This window comes from Rattus norvegicus, chromosome 9 (assembly GCF_021556685.1).
Source record: "Rattus norvegicus strain SHRSP/BbbUtx chromosome 9, alternate assembly SHRSP_T2T, whole genome shotgun sequence".
Taxonomy (NCBI): domain Eukaryota; kingdom Metazoa; phylum Chordata; class Mammalia; order Rodentia; family Muridae; genus Rattus; species Rattus norvegicus.
Window position 1 is genome coordinate 38,794,632 of NC_141542.1, and position 18,772 is coordinate 38,813,403.

General features: G+C 45.7%; 1 protein-coding gene and 1 long non-coding RNA gene across 4 annotated transcripts in view; one reads left to right on the plus strand and one right to left on the minus strand.

Moving 5' to 3' along the window:
• The window catches only part of LOC102550123 (uncharacterized), a 30,010-nt gene extending 20,286 nt beyond the window's left edge, over positions 1–9,724 (minus strand). The window contains exons 1-3 of one of the 3 annotated variants that reach the window (XR_015629451.1): positions 9,505–9,724; positions 9,039–9,140; positions 8,473–8,574 (exon numbers count right to left, since the gene is read on the minus strand). This is a non-coding gene — a long non-coding RNA (uncharacterized LOC102550123). The remainder of the gene's footprint in view (positions 1–8,472; positions 8,575–9,038; positions 9,141–9,504) is intronic. The other 2 variants (XR_015629450.1, XR_015629449.1) reach the window with 2 other exon arrangements.
• On the plus strand, positions 5,094–18,772 carry Tmem14a (transmembrane protein 14A). The gene is given in 5 exon segments (NM_001108790.2): positions 5,094–5,324; positions 10,908–10,993; positions 14,971–15,072; positions 15,628–15,715; positions 18,208–18,772. Coding segments are annotated over 4 exon segments (300 nt in total). The 5' UTR covers positions 5,094–5,324; positions 10,908–10,923; the 3' UTR covers positions 18,248–18,772.

Consider the following 18,772-nt stretch of genomic DNA (forward strand, 5'->3'; position numbering starts at 1 on the left):
TTATATCTCCTATTATCACCTTATTATATTTTGTATTAGAAACACAGCCACAGTGAACATTAGGCTTTGCATACTTCTCTATTGGAATAATTTCTGGAAAATGAAAATGTGTACCAAAGTGAGGCGAAGTTTGTGGCTTTCAGCACACGGGGGCCGGGTGGGCAGCTTCCAGAAGGAATTAGAAACATTTTCTCTGGATTTCATTTGTTAATATGTATTTAACTTTGTAGATAGAGTCACAGGATCTCGGCTGGGGACGGAGCTCAGTGGCAGACAGAGTGTTTGTCCAGCATGTGCAAGGCCCTGGGTTCAGTTGTCAGCACTGAACAGTAACAGGTAGCTAATAGCTAGCTGTGGGAAGGAGAAGTGTTTCCTGTGGATTCATGAACTTGAATGCTTGCTCCCCAGCTGGTGGCCATGTTTGGGGAGGTTATGGCACCTGCAGAAAGAGGAGCCTAACTAGCAGAAGTACGTCTCAGAGGGGCAGACTTAATTACTTTTAAAAAAATCTATCTAAAGGAAGAAAGATTTGCACATTTGCTTTGGTTGATTTCAGAGGTCAGCCCAAGGCTGGTAGCTCTATATCTACCGGGCTGGGCTGAAACAAAGTATCAGGAATGTGAGATCCAGGAAACGTCTCTGCCTCAAAATAAATATATCCCAGTGAGGATGGCAGACAAGAGGCCACCTCTGTGAGATCAAATAAAGAAAAAGTATCAGAATTGGGGTGGGTGGGTAAACTGTATTCTAAAGAGAACACAGAAGGACTTCGAAGACCCACAAAAATGCTGATGGCTTCTTTCAAGGCTCCACAACTGCCCTTGAATTTAAAAGGTCCCCCACTTAGGACTAAGGCAGGACTAAGTGTGGGGCTCTGTGTAGCTTGAACAGAAGGTATTTATTCTTGGTTATTGGGGCAAGATCAAGGACATGTGAAAGTCACTTGTGAAACTTGACGCTAGTACCACAGAGGAAGGCAGAAAGGGCTCTACATGATGCAGTTCACAACTGCATTTCTCATGGGTTTATGCTTAATGAGGAACAGGGAAAACATGGCTTTCCTCTTTTTAGTACCCTCCTCCACATCTCTTCCTGAACACATCCTGCCCCACAATCTGTGGAGAATAGTATTCTGTGAAGACTTCTTACATAACCCTAAACACTCACTTCCAGACTGTGATCCTGTCTTATAGGTTTTCATTCCTTCTCCCCATCATCAGAAAGGCTGCAGAAGCCAGGCCATGTGTGACTGGGTCATAGTCTCTGCAAAAAGTCCCTGGAGGAAACCGAGTGAACTGTGAAGGTGAGCCCTCAAGATGTGGGAAATGTCAGGCACAGAGTGACGCAGGCCCAAGAGAGAGATTACATGTGCTGTGGGTGGCAAGAGCTGACAAGGCAAGGCCGCCGAAGCTTATTATAGCCCAGATGAAGCCACCACAAGCTCCTGACATGGAGATGCCAGGTTCAGTGTTTCTGCTGCTGGCTTTCAGGGTGGTTTTGGTCCAGTCACTCCTTGCTGTCCACCCCTGTTCCTCTCTTTGGTGATGAGAGTCTTTAGTCTGTGCGGAGACATTCTGAAAGTCTGTACTTCATTTTCTTATATCGATGATGCTCACAGTTTAGAGATTACACTGGGTCTTAGAGTCCTGATGTGTGTGTTATGTAGGATCAAGAGTAGCACAGACTGTCAAGCTTCCTGTACTAGAGCTGCTGGGGACATGAGCACTGACCCTACATCCAGGGTTCCAGAGTCACTGGCTTTGGAGTAGGGCCTGAGAATCTGTTCTTCTAATCTCTCTCAAGTGGTGCTCATACAGGTCTGCCCCACACTTGGAAGATCACTGTGCCCAGCACAAAGAAGGCTTAGCTAGGTAGCACACAAGCAAACAAAACCTCCAAACTGTTCTCTTTACAACTCGAAATCAAGGTTCACTCAGGAGAAACTGTCACCCCCCAGAGGAGCTCAGTGAACACTGGTGGGCTTGGGAAGAGCATCACAGTGAAGGGCATTGGAGAAGTGAAGCCTCTGTGCTAAGCTTACTGATGGAAAGGACCTGGCTGGCACAAACTTGCTCTATCGGGCAAGCCTGGGATACAATGTAGGTTGCTGCATGGCATGTGTGTGTGTGTGTGTGTGTGTGTGTGTGTGTGTGTGTGTGTGTGTGATCTAAAACCTTGCTGTTACTCAGAGGTAGAGTTGTGAGTATTTGAGCTCAAACACTTCCTTAGTCAGGATAAATGGCTTGATCCCTGAGCACTGCACTGACCCGGGACCTGTGCAATACGGGCTGGAGGAGAGTAGAGCTTCAGGCAGAATGAATTCCACTCCTGACTCTATTCCCTTTTAAGACCTCCTATGTGAAAATAAATGTCCTCAGGGTTACAGGCATTTGTTAGAAGTATCATTGTTCTGTATCATGGAAATATGTCACTTTTTAATAAACTGGTTATACACGAAATGATTGCTAATTAATCCTATAATATTGGTATTCTTCCTTAAAATCTGCTTTGTTGTATACATGTACATTAATAATAGTTACAGTATTAGCACAGTGGTATGTGTTGCTTTTAAAAATGAGATATTTTGGTTCACATTTATAATTCAGCCCTTGGAAGGCTGAGGCAGAAAGGATTCCTGTGGCTTTGGGGCCAGCCTGGGCTACATAGTGAATTTCAGGCCAGCCTGGATTTCAGAGTAAATTCTATCTTAAAAAATGAAGCAAACATTAACATTCTGTATACATGCATGCTCCTTCAACCCATCTTTTCCTGGTGAGCAGAGAAGTAAAGTAGCCATGTGGACCAGAAAGGAAAGAGTCAAGACTGTTTGCTTTTGTTTTCCTTTAATGTCAATAAATCCTGAGATTTGACTCTTTAGAAATAAATCTTCCCAAAGCAGGATAGACCTGGAAGACCTGAGGCACTCTGAGTTTCTCTGGTTTTTGACAACCAGGCTTAGGACCCAGTGAGAATAACTCAGGCTGTCCTGACTGATTAGTGGGCTAGACAGACGGACTGCTGACTTGCCTCTCCCTCCCACCATTTCTTCCTGTACTCCACCTACGGAAACACCCATTACCATAGAACCTGTCGGCTTTCCTCTGGGATCTGCAGTTCCCAAACGCTGTAGGATCGGAACCAGGAGTGAGAGTCGGGCAGAACTTTCTGTTTTCACTAGCCTCCAACTTAGTCTCACCATTTCCATTAGGGAAACACACATCAGACCACAGTAGCACTACTATGTGTCTCCCGTCACCATGCACAGTCCCATTGCAGATAGCTTAAAATAATACTCATGTGTAACAACTTTGAAATTATGCTGGTAGACGGTCAAGGCCACTTACTCTTCGGGATGTTTATTAGCTAAGCTTCATTTGAAATCCTACATATTTTATTTCTGTATTTCTCCAGAATGACAGAAGTGCTGAGGCCACATGGAATGGGTCTCGGTTGGTGTGGATCATAGGTAGGCAGTCTGACAAGATGGCAAAGGTAGAAGGCTGCACTTCACCCCATCCTGGGCTCCACTCTTGGCTTCCACGAGAGCAGGCAGTAGCTAATGGCTAGAGCTCAGGTGACAAGCTCCCTCCACCTAAGAGCAAACTTGTTCCACATCGTGGAATGCCAAGGGCATACGTGGAGATGTTCTCTGGGTTCAGTTAGAATTACTGAAGGGGGGCGTGTTGCAGCTGCTCCCATCTTCTGACACTTCCGTAGGAGAATCTCAGAGCACCAATTCTGAGCCGTATCTTAACCCTGCTTCTGGGGCTGATGGTGTGTCTTGGTGGAGGGGTGTTTAAGTGCTACAGACGTCCCAAGAGAGACTGTGCTCCAACTCTCAGCACCAACCAACAACAACAAAGACCACACTCTAAATCCACTGCGAGATAAAAGGAACCATCATTCACCCAGTTGTGTCATGGAAATAATAAAGCGTTCCAAGAGGGTTCTTGTTTTATTTTGAATAGAAAAGAGTTCTCAGTCTGACAGGGGAGACAGAGGGAGAGGGAGAGGGAGAGGGGAGGGAGGGAGGGGAGGGGAAGGGGAGGGGGAGAGGGGAGAGAGAGAAGGGAGGGAGGGGAGAGGGAGGGGGAAGGGGAGGGGGAGAGAGACAGATAGAGAGGGAGAGGGAGAGAGACAGACAGACAGAGAGAGATGGGGGAGAAGGGAGAGGGAGAGGGAGAGGGAGAGGGAGAGGGAGAGGGAGAGGGAGAGAGAGAGAGAGAGAGAGAGAGAGAGAGAGAGAGAGAGAGAGAGAAGGCTAGGATGAGTGTGCAGAAGCAGGATGTGGGAAGGAGAACCAGGAGAACCCAAAGGCAGACTTCAGGATGGGACTGACTCCACAGCCTTATGTCTTGATGCCGGTGCTCCTGCGACTCTTCCGGGGTTTAAATCCCTAGGAGCAGAATAGTTCTCAAAAGTAGTCACATTACTTCTTCAAATCCTTGTGTGTGTAGAAAAGGATCATCAAACAAATGCCACATGTTTAATGTATATATTAGGCCCATGTGTCTTTGAGGGAATTCTATTATTCCTCACCTCAGAGAATTCTGGAGCTTTCTTGAATACCTTGATTGCTGTTGTATAACAGAGGGCAGACGGTTCATCCTAATTACTATTTCCAGCCTAGAAAGCAAAACTGGAGTCGCATGGGAATTTACCAAGAGACACAATTTCATGCCAATTTAAGGTTCGCTTCTGTGAACTGATTCCCCTGGCTTCGCAAGGCTCAAAATGCTTTCCAACTGTGGAGTTCTGTACCACATCACCTAGACATGTAAACCTGGATAGCCTGATCTCATAGGGTAAAATCAGGATCACGAGGGTTTGACCACATTTGTCTAGGTAGTGAAGTGTACGAGCACTCATGCTCTGAAACCAGATTAACTCGCACTGACCCTGGAGTCCTTACATTTGGGAACATCCCCATCTCTTTCCTAAAAGTCTTATGGCTTAGGGGGATCCTACCTAGCTAAACCAAGGAGTCTTGATGCAAGCATCATCCTGGCCGAGAGAGGGCAGCAGACTCCAGCCCTGCGCTCCTTGGGCCATCGCAGCCTGGTGGAGAGGCGAGTTGACAGAGTCTTGGCCTCTGCTGGCCCAGACCTGCACCTCCCTCCCAGGCTGTGAACGGCAGAAGGGTATGGGATCGAGGACTCCACCCCTCCCGAACCAGCTCCAGAAAGCACTTAGCTTTGTGTAGTTCGTTCGGGTCGCAGCTAGGGAGTGCGCCTGCGCTGCACTGCTTCCGGATTGAGGGACTGCGCTTGCGCATCACCGCTTTTTCCGCCTTCTCCAGCTGCTGCAAGGGCTCAAGGGTGCAGGTGAGCTGTGCATCCATCCCATGCAAGAAACCTTTCATGCAAAGACATGAGTATCCGCTCTCTACTTCAATCTCTCAATCTTCGCAGCAGAAAACAATTCAGAGGAACCGGGGAAGGAAGGGTTGCACCTCCCTTCCTCAACCCCCCAAGAAATCTTTCCTGGCTCATCCAGCCAATTTCCTGAATTTCTGCCCTCTAGGCGGCTCTAAAGCTTGCACCTATTTACGCTTTATCTTCCCAGAGGCGGGTGGTGGTGGGTAGGTAAGGCTCAAGCAGACTTGCTTGAAAAATGACTTTCATACCCACTTAGCTCCCAGGTGGGCAATTGTTTTATTTTTATGTGAAAATACTTTGTGTATATTTATTGACCGATCTCTTAGTGGGTGGAGAAGATTCTGGAAGACCTGGCACTGGACCTGACCCGGCAGGGCAGGGCAGGGCAGGGCAGGGTTTTGTTATTCAGTTTTCTGTGCGGAGCAGTTAGTAACTTTACTGCTTTGCATCCGGGACATTTTCCACGGTTGTGTTAGCACCTAGAATGCTATCTGTTACATGGACAGGCAGTACTTCCCGGTTACAGCCACAGCCCACTCTTTTCAAGTTCTCTCAGCCTCAGGGTTGGGGGTGGGGAGCGAAGGACAAGTGTCCTTGTTTTCCAGAAGAAGCCAAAAAGGTAATAGTGTAAGTTTTGTCAGCGAGCACTTGTTGGGAATGGATTCGTTTTATCCTTCTTTAGAATTGTGCGGTTCTTGACAATGTAGCCAGGCCTGGTGGGGCAGTGGAGGGGAGCCTGGATAACCTTCACACAGGCTGTGTCTTTGAGATACCAACACATTCACTTAGGGCAGTGTGATTGGAGCTGTGTGCAGGCCAGCAATGGATGAACTAGTGTAGGTTTGCCCTACATGAGCTTGGCTGGAGGAGAGAAAGAATCTGTCAGGCAACACACCTCAAGCAGCTTTACAGGAAATTAAAGGGATTTATAACATCATGAATAGTTGCGGGATTCAAGTGAACTCACTTTTCATACTTTAGGATAGCTTAGAAGAAAAACCGAAGCCCCAAACAACTATCTAATGACGAATGATCTGTCTTACCAGCTTTGAATTTGCAATGACTGTTGACACCTCAGTCTATATTTCAAATATTATGTCTTGTGTGTGAGACACACACACACACACACACACACACACACACACACATACACGCACACACACACACACACAATTGCCCCAGGGCTCTGACTGAGAGAAAAACATCAAGACTCCCCACCCCTACATCTAGTGGTCCAAGGTAGAGACCAGTAGGGAGCCTTGCTTGTAACTTCCCAGGCCTGCCCACCTCCAGGCTGGGTACTCTTAGGCTGAATCTCGACTTCACCCCCCCTGCTTGCTTCATTGTCCTTTCTCGAGGGTGGGCACCCTCATCAACCTCAGCTTCACTGTGCTCAGCTCCAGATCCATGTCTCCGTCTCCCTAATGGTGTCCACTACCACAGGTAGGAAACACTGAGTCTGACTGAAAGGCTTGCTCACTGAAGTCTTCACTGACCTCGGGGTGAGAACCTCAGACTCCCCTTACAGGCTGATGTGAGTGTAGGTGGTATTTCTGAGCAGACACTCTTTGCACAGCCCACCTATAATTCCGGTTTTAATGTGTGTCATTAATCTTTAACCATGTGTGCCTCTGTGTGGGTTTGTGCACATGCGCTTGCCCTCGGTTCTAAGGAGGTCATCAGATGCCCTGGTGTTAGAGTCCCAGGCAGTTGTGAGCTGCCCACATGGGTGCTGGAACCAGGGCTCAGAAGCTTCCCCAAGCTCTCCCGGTCCCCGCCCCCTTTGCATTTCATTTCAGTTTATTTACAAACATGCCTCCCTCGCCAACTCCCAGAAGGCTTTGCACAGGATCGTTCATATGCTTACAACACTGGCTTACTCTGCTTGTTCCTGCTTTCCCCAAGATCCCAGCTGGGACCCTGCCTCCCCTTGACATCATCCTTAGACTCCAGTGCCCAACAGATGCCTGTCCTCTGGGGCTCTTCACCATCTGCTTCTCCCTGCCGGGTTGTACTGTAGACAAGCCTGGGTCTGCAACCTTTCCAAACTGCTTCCTACTGCCTTGCACAAAGATAGTGCTCAGTGAATACTTGTTGAGTGGAAGGGGTTTAAATGTGCTTCATTGAGTGTCCAGATGACAGATTTATTCTATGTCAGTTGTTTTCTTGGTGTGTGTGCTGAAGTACCAAATAACAGGAGAAGAATATTATATAGAACTATTAATAATAGTTGTCTTAAAATGCACTTTTGCATTTAGTTGACACAGTAATTATCCGTATTTATGAGGTAGAGTGTGGCATTTCAGTATCTTGTATTTAATATTTAATCAGCAGATTAGGGTGATTGGCATAGCCATTGCCTCAGACATTATTTTTTTCTACCGAGGCCATCCAGCATCCTATATGCTAGCTACGGAAGAATGTAAAGTAGTTGCCAACCACGGCTATCCCACTATGCTCTGGGGCATTAGACATTGTTCCTCCTTACAGCAACACTGTGCACCCCTCAACTTCTCCCTCCTCCCATCATTTTCACACTTTGGCAAGATTATAGCTTCCACACATAAGGGAGACCACATGGGATTTGTCTTTCTGTGCTGGAGCAACTAATGTTTCCTGAAAGAGCAGTATATGCCAGGCACTATCCTGGTCCTCTGATTCATCTTGGAAGTAACCATGTGAGCTAGACATTTCTAGCATCCTTTTCTAAAAATGGAGACCGAACCACACAGCAGTTGAGGAATGCACCTGGTTTTACCCAGCGAGTAAGCCTCAGTATCAGGGAGGCCGAGGTATGTAATATGGCGTCTTTCTACATAGTAGTAGGTGGGGCTTCCTGTGAGATGCTTATAGGGCAGAAGAGAGTGAGTGACAGGTGGGTAGTGCACTCTGGAGAAGCGTGGGTGGAGCGACTCAGCAGAAGAACCCGCCCTAGGGATCTGGAGCACAGCACTCACACTGCTGGTCCACCTTGTTCAGCCCAGCTCTACAGTTCTCAGGGGCAGGACTGCACAGTGCGACTTCCCTGACTACGAATTCTTGGCTGTGTGTGGCTTGGACATTGCTTGCTTTCTCTGCACCTTAGTTTCCTCACCTGAGAAATACTTAATGCTGACAGCACTGCCCTCATAAGGTTTCCGTGGTGATTGACTGGGTGATATGGAATCGTGTGCTTGTAGCTCAGAATTGTCTTTCTCTGTAAAAAAATAAATAAATAAAATAAACCTTTTCCAATTGGTTTTTTAAAATTTATTTTAATTAGGTACGTCCCACTTCCAAAGATGGGGTCTCACTGTGCAGCACAGGGCAGCCTTGTACTCAAGAGTGTAGTGTGTAGTTACTATGACTTCCCACCCAGTACTCTGTGTGTGTGTGTGTGTGTGTGTGTGTGTGTGTGTGTGCTTCAGCACTAAGCTTACACATTTCTTAGGTTTTTGATTTTTTTTTTAATCATAGCACATTTCTTGTTTAGTTTTCTGGGAACTTTTGTTTGGTGGAGAGTTGATCTTTCTTTTAATGTTTTGGGTTATTTTACCTGTGTGTATGTCTGTACACCAAGAGAGTGAGTGCCTGGTGCCCATATAGGCCAGAAGGGCACATCGGATCCAAGGGGGCTGGTGTTACAGTCATGAGCTGCCATGTGGGTTCTGGGAAGTGTACCTTAGTCCTCTGGAAGAGTGCTCTGTATTCTTAATTAATATGTCTTCTAACATCATCATCGTCGTCGTCGTCGTCATCATCATCATCACTTCATCCGGTGTTCTGCCACCGATTTAAAAAAAAAAAGAAATCAGGTCTTACCTACAGCTTATTTCCCTTGGTGCCACTTCCTGGGCACAGATGGAATTTAATGGGTTAGTTCATGCAAATGTAAGGAATCTTTTACTGTTGTCCCCTCCCCCCCCAACTTGTGTAATGTTCTCTATCCCCCAGTCCCCCTAGTCCCCCGCGCCTGGTTTTGGTGTTTATCTGTTTGTCTTACTGAATATTTTGACTGGCAAGGAACTCGGTATGTAGCGAGGTTAACCTCGAACTCCTGGAAAGCCTCCCATGTGCTCAGATTACAAGCAGGAACTACCTACCACACTTGATTTACAGTAGACTCTGAGATCAGTTTAACACCTACCTTAATCTGAGTCAGTCTTCTTCTAAAGGAGAAACAGCAAGAAAATTAAAGCAGTGCCCGAAAGAGCCAGGGAGATAGTTGAGAAGTAGAGCTCCTGTCTAGTCAGTTATTGTGCAGGTAGAGATAATCCCTTGTGCACTGTGTAAAAGCTTTCCCCTGTTAATCAAAGCTGGTTGGCCGGAGAGCTGAGGTAGGATTAGAAGGTGGGACTTCCGGGAGTGAGGAATGCTGGGAGATTCACGGGGACACAGGGGAAAAAGGTTATGTGAAACTGAGGATCATTTAACCTGCCATGCACGTGGCAGGACTTAGAATAGAATAAACCGATAACTAAGTTATGAGCTAGTTAGAGAGAGAACTGGCCCAAGCTGAAGGCCTAGGCATTTATTCACAACTATACTTAAGTCTCAGAATCATTTCGGGGAAACTTATGCATGGATGGGAAAGCCCACAGTTTTACACACACACACACACACACACACACACACACACACACACGTACAGGAAACGTCACACACTGTTGCCATTTTTCATATGTACTAACATGATTATTTTTTCCTATGGCAAAGCAGATGTAAAAATGGCGAATTATAAAAATGTGAAGATCCTATAGTTACAAAGGTCATAGGCCCTAGGGGAGAACTACCACTGTTCTGCTAACAAGACATAGTATTAAAATGATTCCTAATAGCATAGATTAGCACATCTTTGAACCCTTATCGTAGAAACGTATTCTGGTAGTCAGTAATTAACACAGAGATTCACAGCTAGTCAACATCCAGAGAATTCGGCTGAGGTATCCCAGGCTCTAAATGGCATGTGTGTCATAGCCTTCCCCAAAAGGCTCAGGGATCATCTAGGAAGGAAGGAAGGCAGGGAGGGAGGGAGGGAGGGAGGGAGGGAGGGAGGGAGGGAGGGAGGGAGGGAGAGAGAGAGAGAGAGAGAGAGAGCGCAAGAGTCCAGAAGAGCACAGAAAGATCTAGAAGGATGTAGATGGGGAGAAGGGAGTATGTTAAAAATACATTATATGGAATCCTCAAAGAATTAATATCTTTAAAAATAAACAATATAGAACTTACCAATTAACAACTTCATAGTATCTACATTCTTCACTATTGGGGGACACAGGGATAAAAGGCCTGATGCCTGTGACCCTGTCATACAGTTCCTTAAGATGTGGCGAGCCCCCGACCATAAAATTATTTTCATTGCTACTTCATAACTGTGATTTTGCTATGAGTTGTAATGTAAGGACCTGATATGCTGATGGTCTTAGGTGACCCCTGCGAACCTCCTTTCTTCGGTGGGCCAAAGAAATCCCATAGATTTGTGGGATAACTGTCATTGGTGTACACATTTGTTCTTCAAAACACTAGATAATACACCCCTTGCTTTTTCTTTAGACTTGCGTCCTTATCAATGGACTTGATTGGTTTTGGTTATGCAGCTCTTGTGACAATTGGAAGTGTTTTGGGATATAAGCGAAGAGGTAAGCCCAGACATTCCTTTCCCTTTGTCCATCTCTACCTCCCTTCTTCCCTCACTCCCTTCCTTCCTGACACAGTGTCTCCTGTTGCTCAGGGTAGTCTAAAGCTTTCTTCTGCTCTCCCAAGTGCTGGGACTATAGGTGGACACCTATATCCTGTGCAAATCCGTCAAAGGAACTGAATGGAAAGTTGGTGTCGGTGCTGGCATGTGAGGATCTGTGACCAGAAGAAGAAGCTAAAGATGTCTTGGCGGTGGCTGAGAACCAGCACACCTTGGGAGAGATTCGCAGAGAGAAGTTCTGCGGGGCCAGTCATGGCAGAGCATCCCAGACTAGCCTTCTGGGCTTTCACAAAACTAATGTCACCAGCAATTATGAATTGCATAATTAATTTAATTTCTTCAAGGCAATGTACTTCCTATGTCTGTTTACACAGAACTAAAACATTTTATTTACGGATATTTGATTATAAAAAAGAAAAATGGGAAGTTAGAGTCTTTTCTGCTCCTGAGAATGTTCTGTGTCATAATGTAGATATTAGAAATTTTACTGTTTTATAATAATTGATTTTACATATGTATATATATATATGCAGGAAAATAAGAGTGGATCACTCAGCTTTTGAGGGGCAAATGATAATTTTCTAACCCCACAAAATAATAAGGATATAAAGTACTTAATTACTTAGTTTTTACAGTTATAAATATTTAGAACCTCATACTCATACTTCTATCATTTTACATGATGGATTCTTTTTATAATTAATTTTGTTTGTTCTTAGAATATAGTGAGTCCTAGTTGTCCTGGAACTCACTATGTAGAGCAGGTTAACCTTGAACTCACAGAGATCTGCTAGATTCTGTTTCCTGAGTGCTGGGATTAAAGTTGTATGCCACTATACCCAGCCTAAAAATTAAGAGCATTTAAACAAATGACTTATAGGCAAGGGTAGATTGCTTGTGGAGTATTTTAGAGACATCACTGTGGACTATAGGCACTTTTGCATATAGTATTTTGCATATGGTGGATAGGATATTCTGAATATCTCTGTAAGTCCATTTGATCTGTGGTGGAGTTTACATGGATCCCTCTTTATAGTTTATCTTGGATTTCACCCTCTAAATCAGGTTGGCCTCAAACTCATAGAGATCCCCCTGTCTCAGTTTCCTGAGTGCTGGGATTAAAAGTGTATGAAATAACACCTATCCCAATGATGAGTGGGTGGTTGTTTTCTGATTGGATGGGTTATTGTCTGATCTTTTCCAACTCCCCTGATAGTATAGGGAGGGTTTGCTGGCCTGCTATTGGACAAGTAGAATCCTTCTTTCCTCTCCTGTATTCATCACCTACTATGAAGGTCACCCTTTGCTGTGCCTTTGCAAACAAGCCACCTTCTTCCTCTTCTGTCTACAACGGACAGATTCCACCCCCTTCTCTAGACTGCCTTTGAAGATCCCACCTGGTCCCTGTCCCCCAGGTCACAGAATGACAGACTTGAATTCTTCTCTATTGCTGTCTGTCTGACTGAAGAATAAGTGTCCCACCAAAACCTACAGCTAAACTAGGTTTGAGATTTGAGGGCACTGGGCTTTTTCTGGGGCTGCCTGACTTAGGTTCTGGGTGAGACTTCTGTTTCCCTTCACGCTGCCTGGGACGATTTGTCTAGAACTGTGCTGGCTTGTCAGTTCTTTTCAGTGTGTCTCCTATCTTTTCCTCTGAATGTGTCTGATGTGTCTGAATGTCTTCTATTGCAGAACTGAAAAGAATATCTGATTATTTCTGCCTTTTAAGTGGGTATGGATAGATTCTCCTTCCTTCCCCACTCCCCGTGTACGTGTGTGTGTGTGTGTGTGTGTGTGTGTGTGTGTGTGTGTGTGTGTCTTTCTATCATTCTGTCTGTGTGTGTGTGTGTCTGTCTGTCTATCATTGTGGAGTGTTCATCAGAGAAGATTGCTCGCACATGTGTTAGAGCCATAAGAGTTCACTAGCCAGCCAGTGACTACACTGAGTGTCAGGATCCCATTGTAGCCTCAAGCCTTTCTCGGGGTGAATTTGTAAACACAAAGTCCTCGTCCTGGGTTGACATAGTTCAGTTGAACAGTCATCCAGAAGCAGAACTATAGAAGCTAAAAAGCAAGGTTAGTCCTTTTTGAGACTTTCCCCTAACAATACTCAACTTTGATGGGTTAGGCCTTTGTTTTCATTTTGACAGCTGCTCAGTTTTACAGCCCAGATGGCACTTTCAAAATGGAGTCGGTTGTGTTAAGGTCTTCATGGCCTCTAAGGCCTTGGGCCCTGTTACACTATGATTGTCTGTCTATACCCACATGCATGCATGGATGGCTACTGTTGTGAGCCCAACTGCATGGCTGAATTCCCTATGGGTGTTTAAAATACATTTACCTTCCACCCAGGAATTCTAATCTAAAAGATTTTAAATTAGTTGACTTCTCTAAAGCAAGGAGTACGTGCATACTATTTGCTGTGTGTCCAGCATGCTTCTCTGCCCAGAGCACAGGAAGTTATTAGCATTTATCTAGGTGTGTTGGGTTGGGAGGCTTGACGGACACAGGCTGCCTGTGTCTTCTCCTCTCTCAGTGTAGTCACCGTTTTGTTTTTAACACTGTTATCTTGAGGCTAGGAAATAATAACTTAAGATAGAGCCGATGCTTAACCTACACAGCACTTCTCTCCTTACCCTTGTAAGGTAAAAATACTCATGGGACTCATTTCCTGTCATCACATCCCTCTAGGAAGAAGACAGTACTGAGGAGATTGGGGCTGGGGAGTAAGGGAAGGAGAGGAGCAACTGAGGAAGGCGTCCTTTCTCTCTTTTTTTTTTTTTTTTTGGTTCTTTTTTTCGGAGCTGGGGACCGAACCCAGGGCCTTGCGCTTCCTAGGCAAGCGCTCTACCACTGAGCTAAATCCCCAACCCCAATCCTTTCTCTTTTTTAATCAATCATTTTATTCATTTGCATTTCAAATGATATCCCCCTTTCTGGTTACCCCTCCACCAGGCCCCCCTTCCCATCCCCCCTCTTCCCCGTCCCCATTGCCTCTGTGACAGTGCTCCACTCACTCACCCACTCGCTCCTCACCCCTCTAGCATCCCCCTAAACTAGGCCATCAAGTCTCCCTCCCCTCCCACTGATGTCAGATCAGGCCGTCCTCTGCTACACATGTATCTGGAGTCCTGGCTCCCTCCGTGTGGACTCTTTGGTTGGTGGTTCAGTCTACAGGAGCTCTGGGTGGTCCAGTTAGTCCATACTGTTCTTCTTATGGGGTTGCAATCCCCTTCAGCTCAAGGACGGCTTTCTTACTCTACCACATGAGGCCTATTTCTGCAGTGCTGGGTGTTCATGCTCCTTTGCCTTGCATTCAGTGTCTTGCATGAAATGACCTGTGAAGGGGTCCATGTACTTTGCCTTCATTCCATTATAGTGCCCAAGCAAGAAAATGCATCCATTAGATGAAAAATGATGGAATGAATCATATTCATTTTCGATGCGCTATTCTCTGTCTCTGTCTCTGTCTCTGTCATACTTTTTTGAGGCAGGGTTTCTTTCTCTTTGTTTCTCTCTCTCTCTCTCTCTCTCTCTCTCTCTCTCTCTCTCTCTCTCTTTCTCTTTCTATCTCTCTCATACTTTTTTGAGGCAGGGTTTCTCTACAAAGCCCTAGCTGTCCTGGAATTCACTCTTTAAGCCAGGCTGACCTCGCACTCACAGAGATCCACCTGCCTCTGCCTTCCAAGTGCTGGGATTAAAGACGTGCACCACCACACCTGCCTACAGCTCTCTTTCCCCCTTCTTTATTTTAAAAAGACTGATATTCATTATTTTCAATTATTTTATATATATGTGTGGGCATGGATGCATCAGTGTAAGTGCCCAAGGAGGTCATGCAAGAGCTGTACTCATTTTTAACTGCTCAGCCATATTTCCAGCTCATGTTAAATCTCCCCCCTCTCTCTCCTCCCCCAGGTGGAGTTCCATCTCTGATTGCTGGGCTCTCTGTAGGCCTTTTGGCTGGCTATGGAGCCTACCGTGTCTCCAATGACAAACGGGATGTCAAAGTGTCACTGTGTAAGTGAAATGTCATCCCCCAGTTACAGAGGATCCACCTGGAAGATGCCCCCTTCATGAATGCTCTATACCAGGCTTACTAGAGAATGAATGAACTGTCAAAGTCAAATGTCTGTGAGTCCCTGTCAAGTCTGAACATAACTCTTGTTCCTCTCTAGACAGAACTGGTAAGAAATAATAGTACTCACAGCCTTCTTCTGCCTCATGTTTTTATAACACACGATACTGAAAACTAAGTCAGAAAAGGCATTGGGATTATGACCAGATTTTCCTAGGTGGACATTTAATGTATTTTTCAAGTTGCTGTGAAAATGCCTTTATATAGCCTTACATCATCATCATGTTCAGGGCACAGAGAGCTTTTATGTAGAGCCATGCCTTAAGACGGTGTTAGAGAACAAAGCTGGCTTACCTCTACCTTCTTTTCTTCTGCCTTTACTAAGAGCATGCCTGTTGGTTATCTCCACTCAACCCCCAAGGTACTTGACTTTTAGTCTCTTGACTAGCAAGCATCGATAATGTGAGAAATTCTAATTCATGGAATTTGGGTTTCAGTTACAGCTTTCTTCCTGGCCACCATAATGGGTGTGAGATTTAAGAGGTCCAAGAAAGTAATGCCTGCTGGTCTAGTCGCAGGCTTAAGGTAAGAGCCATTCTGATCTATGCTTTCCTTTGCCAGCATTTCCGAGTGGTGGCCATCTATGGCAGTACCACCCTGAATATGCTTGCCAAAGCTCTGGCAGTTTTTGTGCAGAATTAATGTTCATGGGTCTATGTAGGATTAGTTGTCATTCCCCGCCCGCTGGACCCCTCTGAGTCTGCTCTGCCACAGGGGAAGTTTGACCTTGCTTACCCATGCTAGCCTCTTCCTGGTGGGTGTCAGGGACACAGCTCCAGGAAGTGCTGGTCTGAACTCAGACACAGTGCTTGTGACTCAGGAGTCTCCAGGTGAGGTTTTTGGGTTCTCAGGCTCTTGGGCATCCAGGTATAGCTGGGTTGCTGAGGAAGAGCTGAGAACGGAATGGGTGCCTGAGGGGCTAGATCTAGCCTAGAGTCGAGGGGGAAAGAAGGGGACTCCAGCTGGTCCTGAGCGGAGGATAGTCCTTGGCTGGATGGCAGCCCTTAGGCTTGAGCTTGGTGCCCCTGGGAGCACAGGGAGGATTTCTTCAGGAGATTAGACATCAGCTCTGTAGGCAGGCAAAGGCCTTCTCTGTGGCTCCCCAAGGCAGATCCTGATGAAAAGAAGCAGTCCATGGTTTCAAGGCATTTATTTTCATGGCAGAAAGTGGATGAGAAAGCCATTCCCCACTTCTCAGTGTGGGCCTGAGATTAAATACCTTTTGCAGGGAGGAGTGTCTGGGAAGGGAAATTCATTGGCTAAGCCTCCAGGGCTTTAGGTACCTCATTATAATGGAGATCTATCTTGAGCCTATGTGACCTGTGGTCCCATCCTCTACCTGTGAAGGGGCTTAGGGCATTGCCCTTATGTGACTGGGTTACAAATCTATGGAGGGCCGTGGGCTAGTGACTGGCCTGGTTTCCTGGGAGTCAGGTGAAACGCCTACTGTCCAGTCCCTCTGAGCCAGTGGGGTTTCAAACCTCCTCAACCCGGAACCAGGGTCCCTTTCACTGTCCCACAGGTCCAGAGAAAAGGTTCACTTACTACTCTTGCAGAGGACCAGGCTTGGTCCCCAGGGGTCTAACGCTCTCTTTTGGCCTCTGTGAGTATTAGGAACTTCCGTATAAGCACACAGGCAAAATATTAGTGCACAAATAAAAATAACTAAATGTTTTTAAAAGGAATTAATTTCCTTGCTGGAGAAGTGGCCCAGCAGTCACAAGACCATTTGTTACTTTCCAATAGGAACTGGGCTTGGTTTCCAGAACCCACATCAGGGGCTCACAACCTGTACGTTCTGGTCCAGGGGATCTGGCAGTGTCTTCTGAACACTGCAGGCACCCACACTTGTACATATACATGTACACACACACACATGCACACACACACACAGACGAATGCACACAATGGTGTAATTATCATTTGAAAAGTCAAATAGTTATTATGATAAGTATTATCATAACAGACTTAAGCCACCATGGATATAAATGTTTTTTCCATTTAATGGAATATTGACCAGGCATTTGCATATCATGTTTTAAAAACTAGTTACTGCCATTGGAAATGAATAATATCATAATAAAATAAGAACAGGACCAAAACCCCAAATATAACTTGACCCAATGTTTAGAAGTGTCTGTGTCTGTGGCAAAAAAAAAAAAAAAAAAAAAAAGGTGGGAATACTTCAGGTATCAGTTGTATTTTGCCCTGGATACAGCCTCCTGAGTGGTTTTATGGTTTTTCGTTGCCATAGAATTTCCTAGAGTGACTGTATTTACCTAGTGTGGTGACCTTTATTTGTATGGAGAGGTGCCAAAGACAACTGTGCAGCTATGTCCCTGACCTAAGATGAGCTTTGATGCTGGGAAGGATCAAAAGTCATGAATGATGAATACGGGACCCAGTTCCTGATACTGTCCTAAGTGTCCCCACTGCATTACTCCTTGGCTTTCTTTTCTCTTTTAAAAAGGTGTGTGTGTGTGTGTGTGTGTGTGTGTGTGTGTGTGTGTGTGTGATGTATACATGTCTGTGGTGTGTGGTGTGTGTGTGTGTGTGTGTGTGCAGGTGCCTACAGAGGACAGACCCCTTGGAGCTTGAGTTGCACATCATTTGTTGGTATGAGCAGCTCCATGGATGCAGGAACGGAACTCTGGTCCTCTGGAAGAGCAGCAAGCGCCCCTCACCGCCGAGCCAGCTCTCCAGCACCGTGACAGTTCTTCCCAGTTACTGCTCTTCAGTATCTTTTAAAACCTTACATTTCTCCCTGACCTTTCTCCCTTCAGCCCTCAGCTGAGCCTTTCCAAACAGCAGGTCTGGTTTCTCTCAGCTGTTCATGGAATGTTTTTAAGCTGCTTCTGGGAAATTGGGACACAGGAAAATGAGTCCCCCCTCCTTCCTCTAAGGAGGGCTGTGACAGAGCCCTCAGAGCCCACAGCACAGGGACATGACAGGGTGGTACATGGCACTTCTGTCCCTCAGAGTGACTGCCCCTCTTTCTTCCTCTTCTTTTTACTCAGCCTCATGATGATCCTGAGACTTGTCCTGCTGCTGCTGTAGCATCCAGAGAAGCGGAGAGCCAAACTCCCACCATGCTGCTGGGCCTGGCAGAGCAGGCTCTTGCTTTAGAGTGATCAATTTAAATACATGGGAAATGTCTTACATCGAAATGAAAATAATGTTGTCACCCTAATATTTAAGAATAATTGGCAATGTTTATTCGTACGCCTTTTTATTTAATGCACAGATTTTAGATGTTTCCATTTGTAAATCCCAGTCTTTCGTGAATTATGACATGCTTGTTTGCTTTGACTCACTTTGTATCTGGAAATTGGGGACTGGATATTTTCTGCCTTTGACAATCCCAGACACTTAGGACTAAAATAAGTTAACTGCAACCTGTCAGAAGATGGGACTGCTGGAGGGGACCACAGGGAGTGTGAATGAGCTGTGTGTGACTTTGTCCATTAGGGGTTCTATTTGCATTGTTGGGGGTGGAGTAAGTTTGCACTGAAGGGATTCTGTTCTCAGTACATCAAATCCTGACCAAATGTAATCAGTGTTTAAATAAAATGCATCGTATTC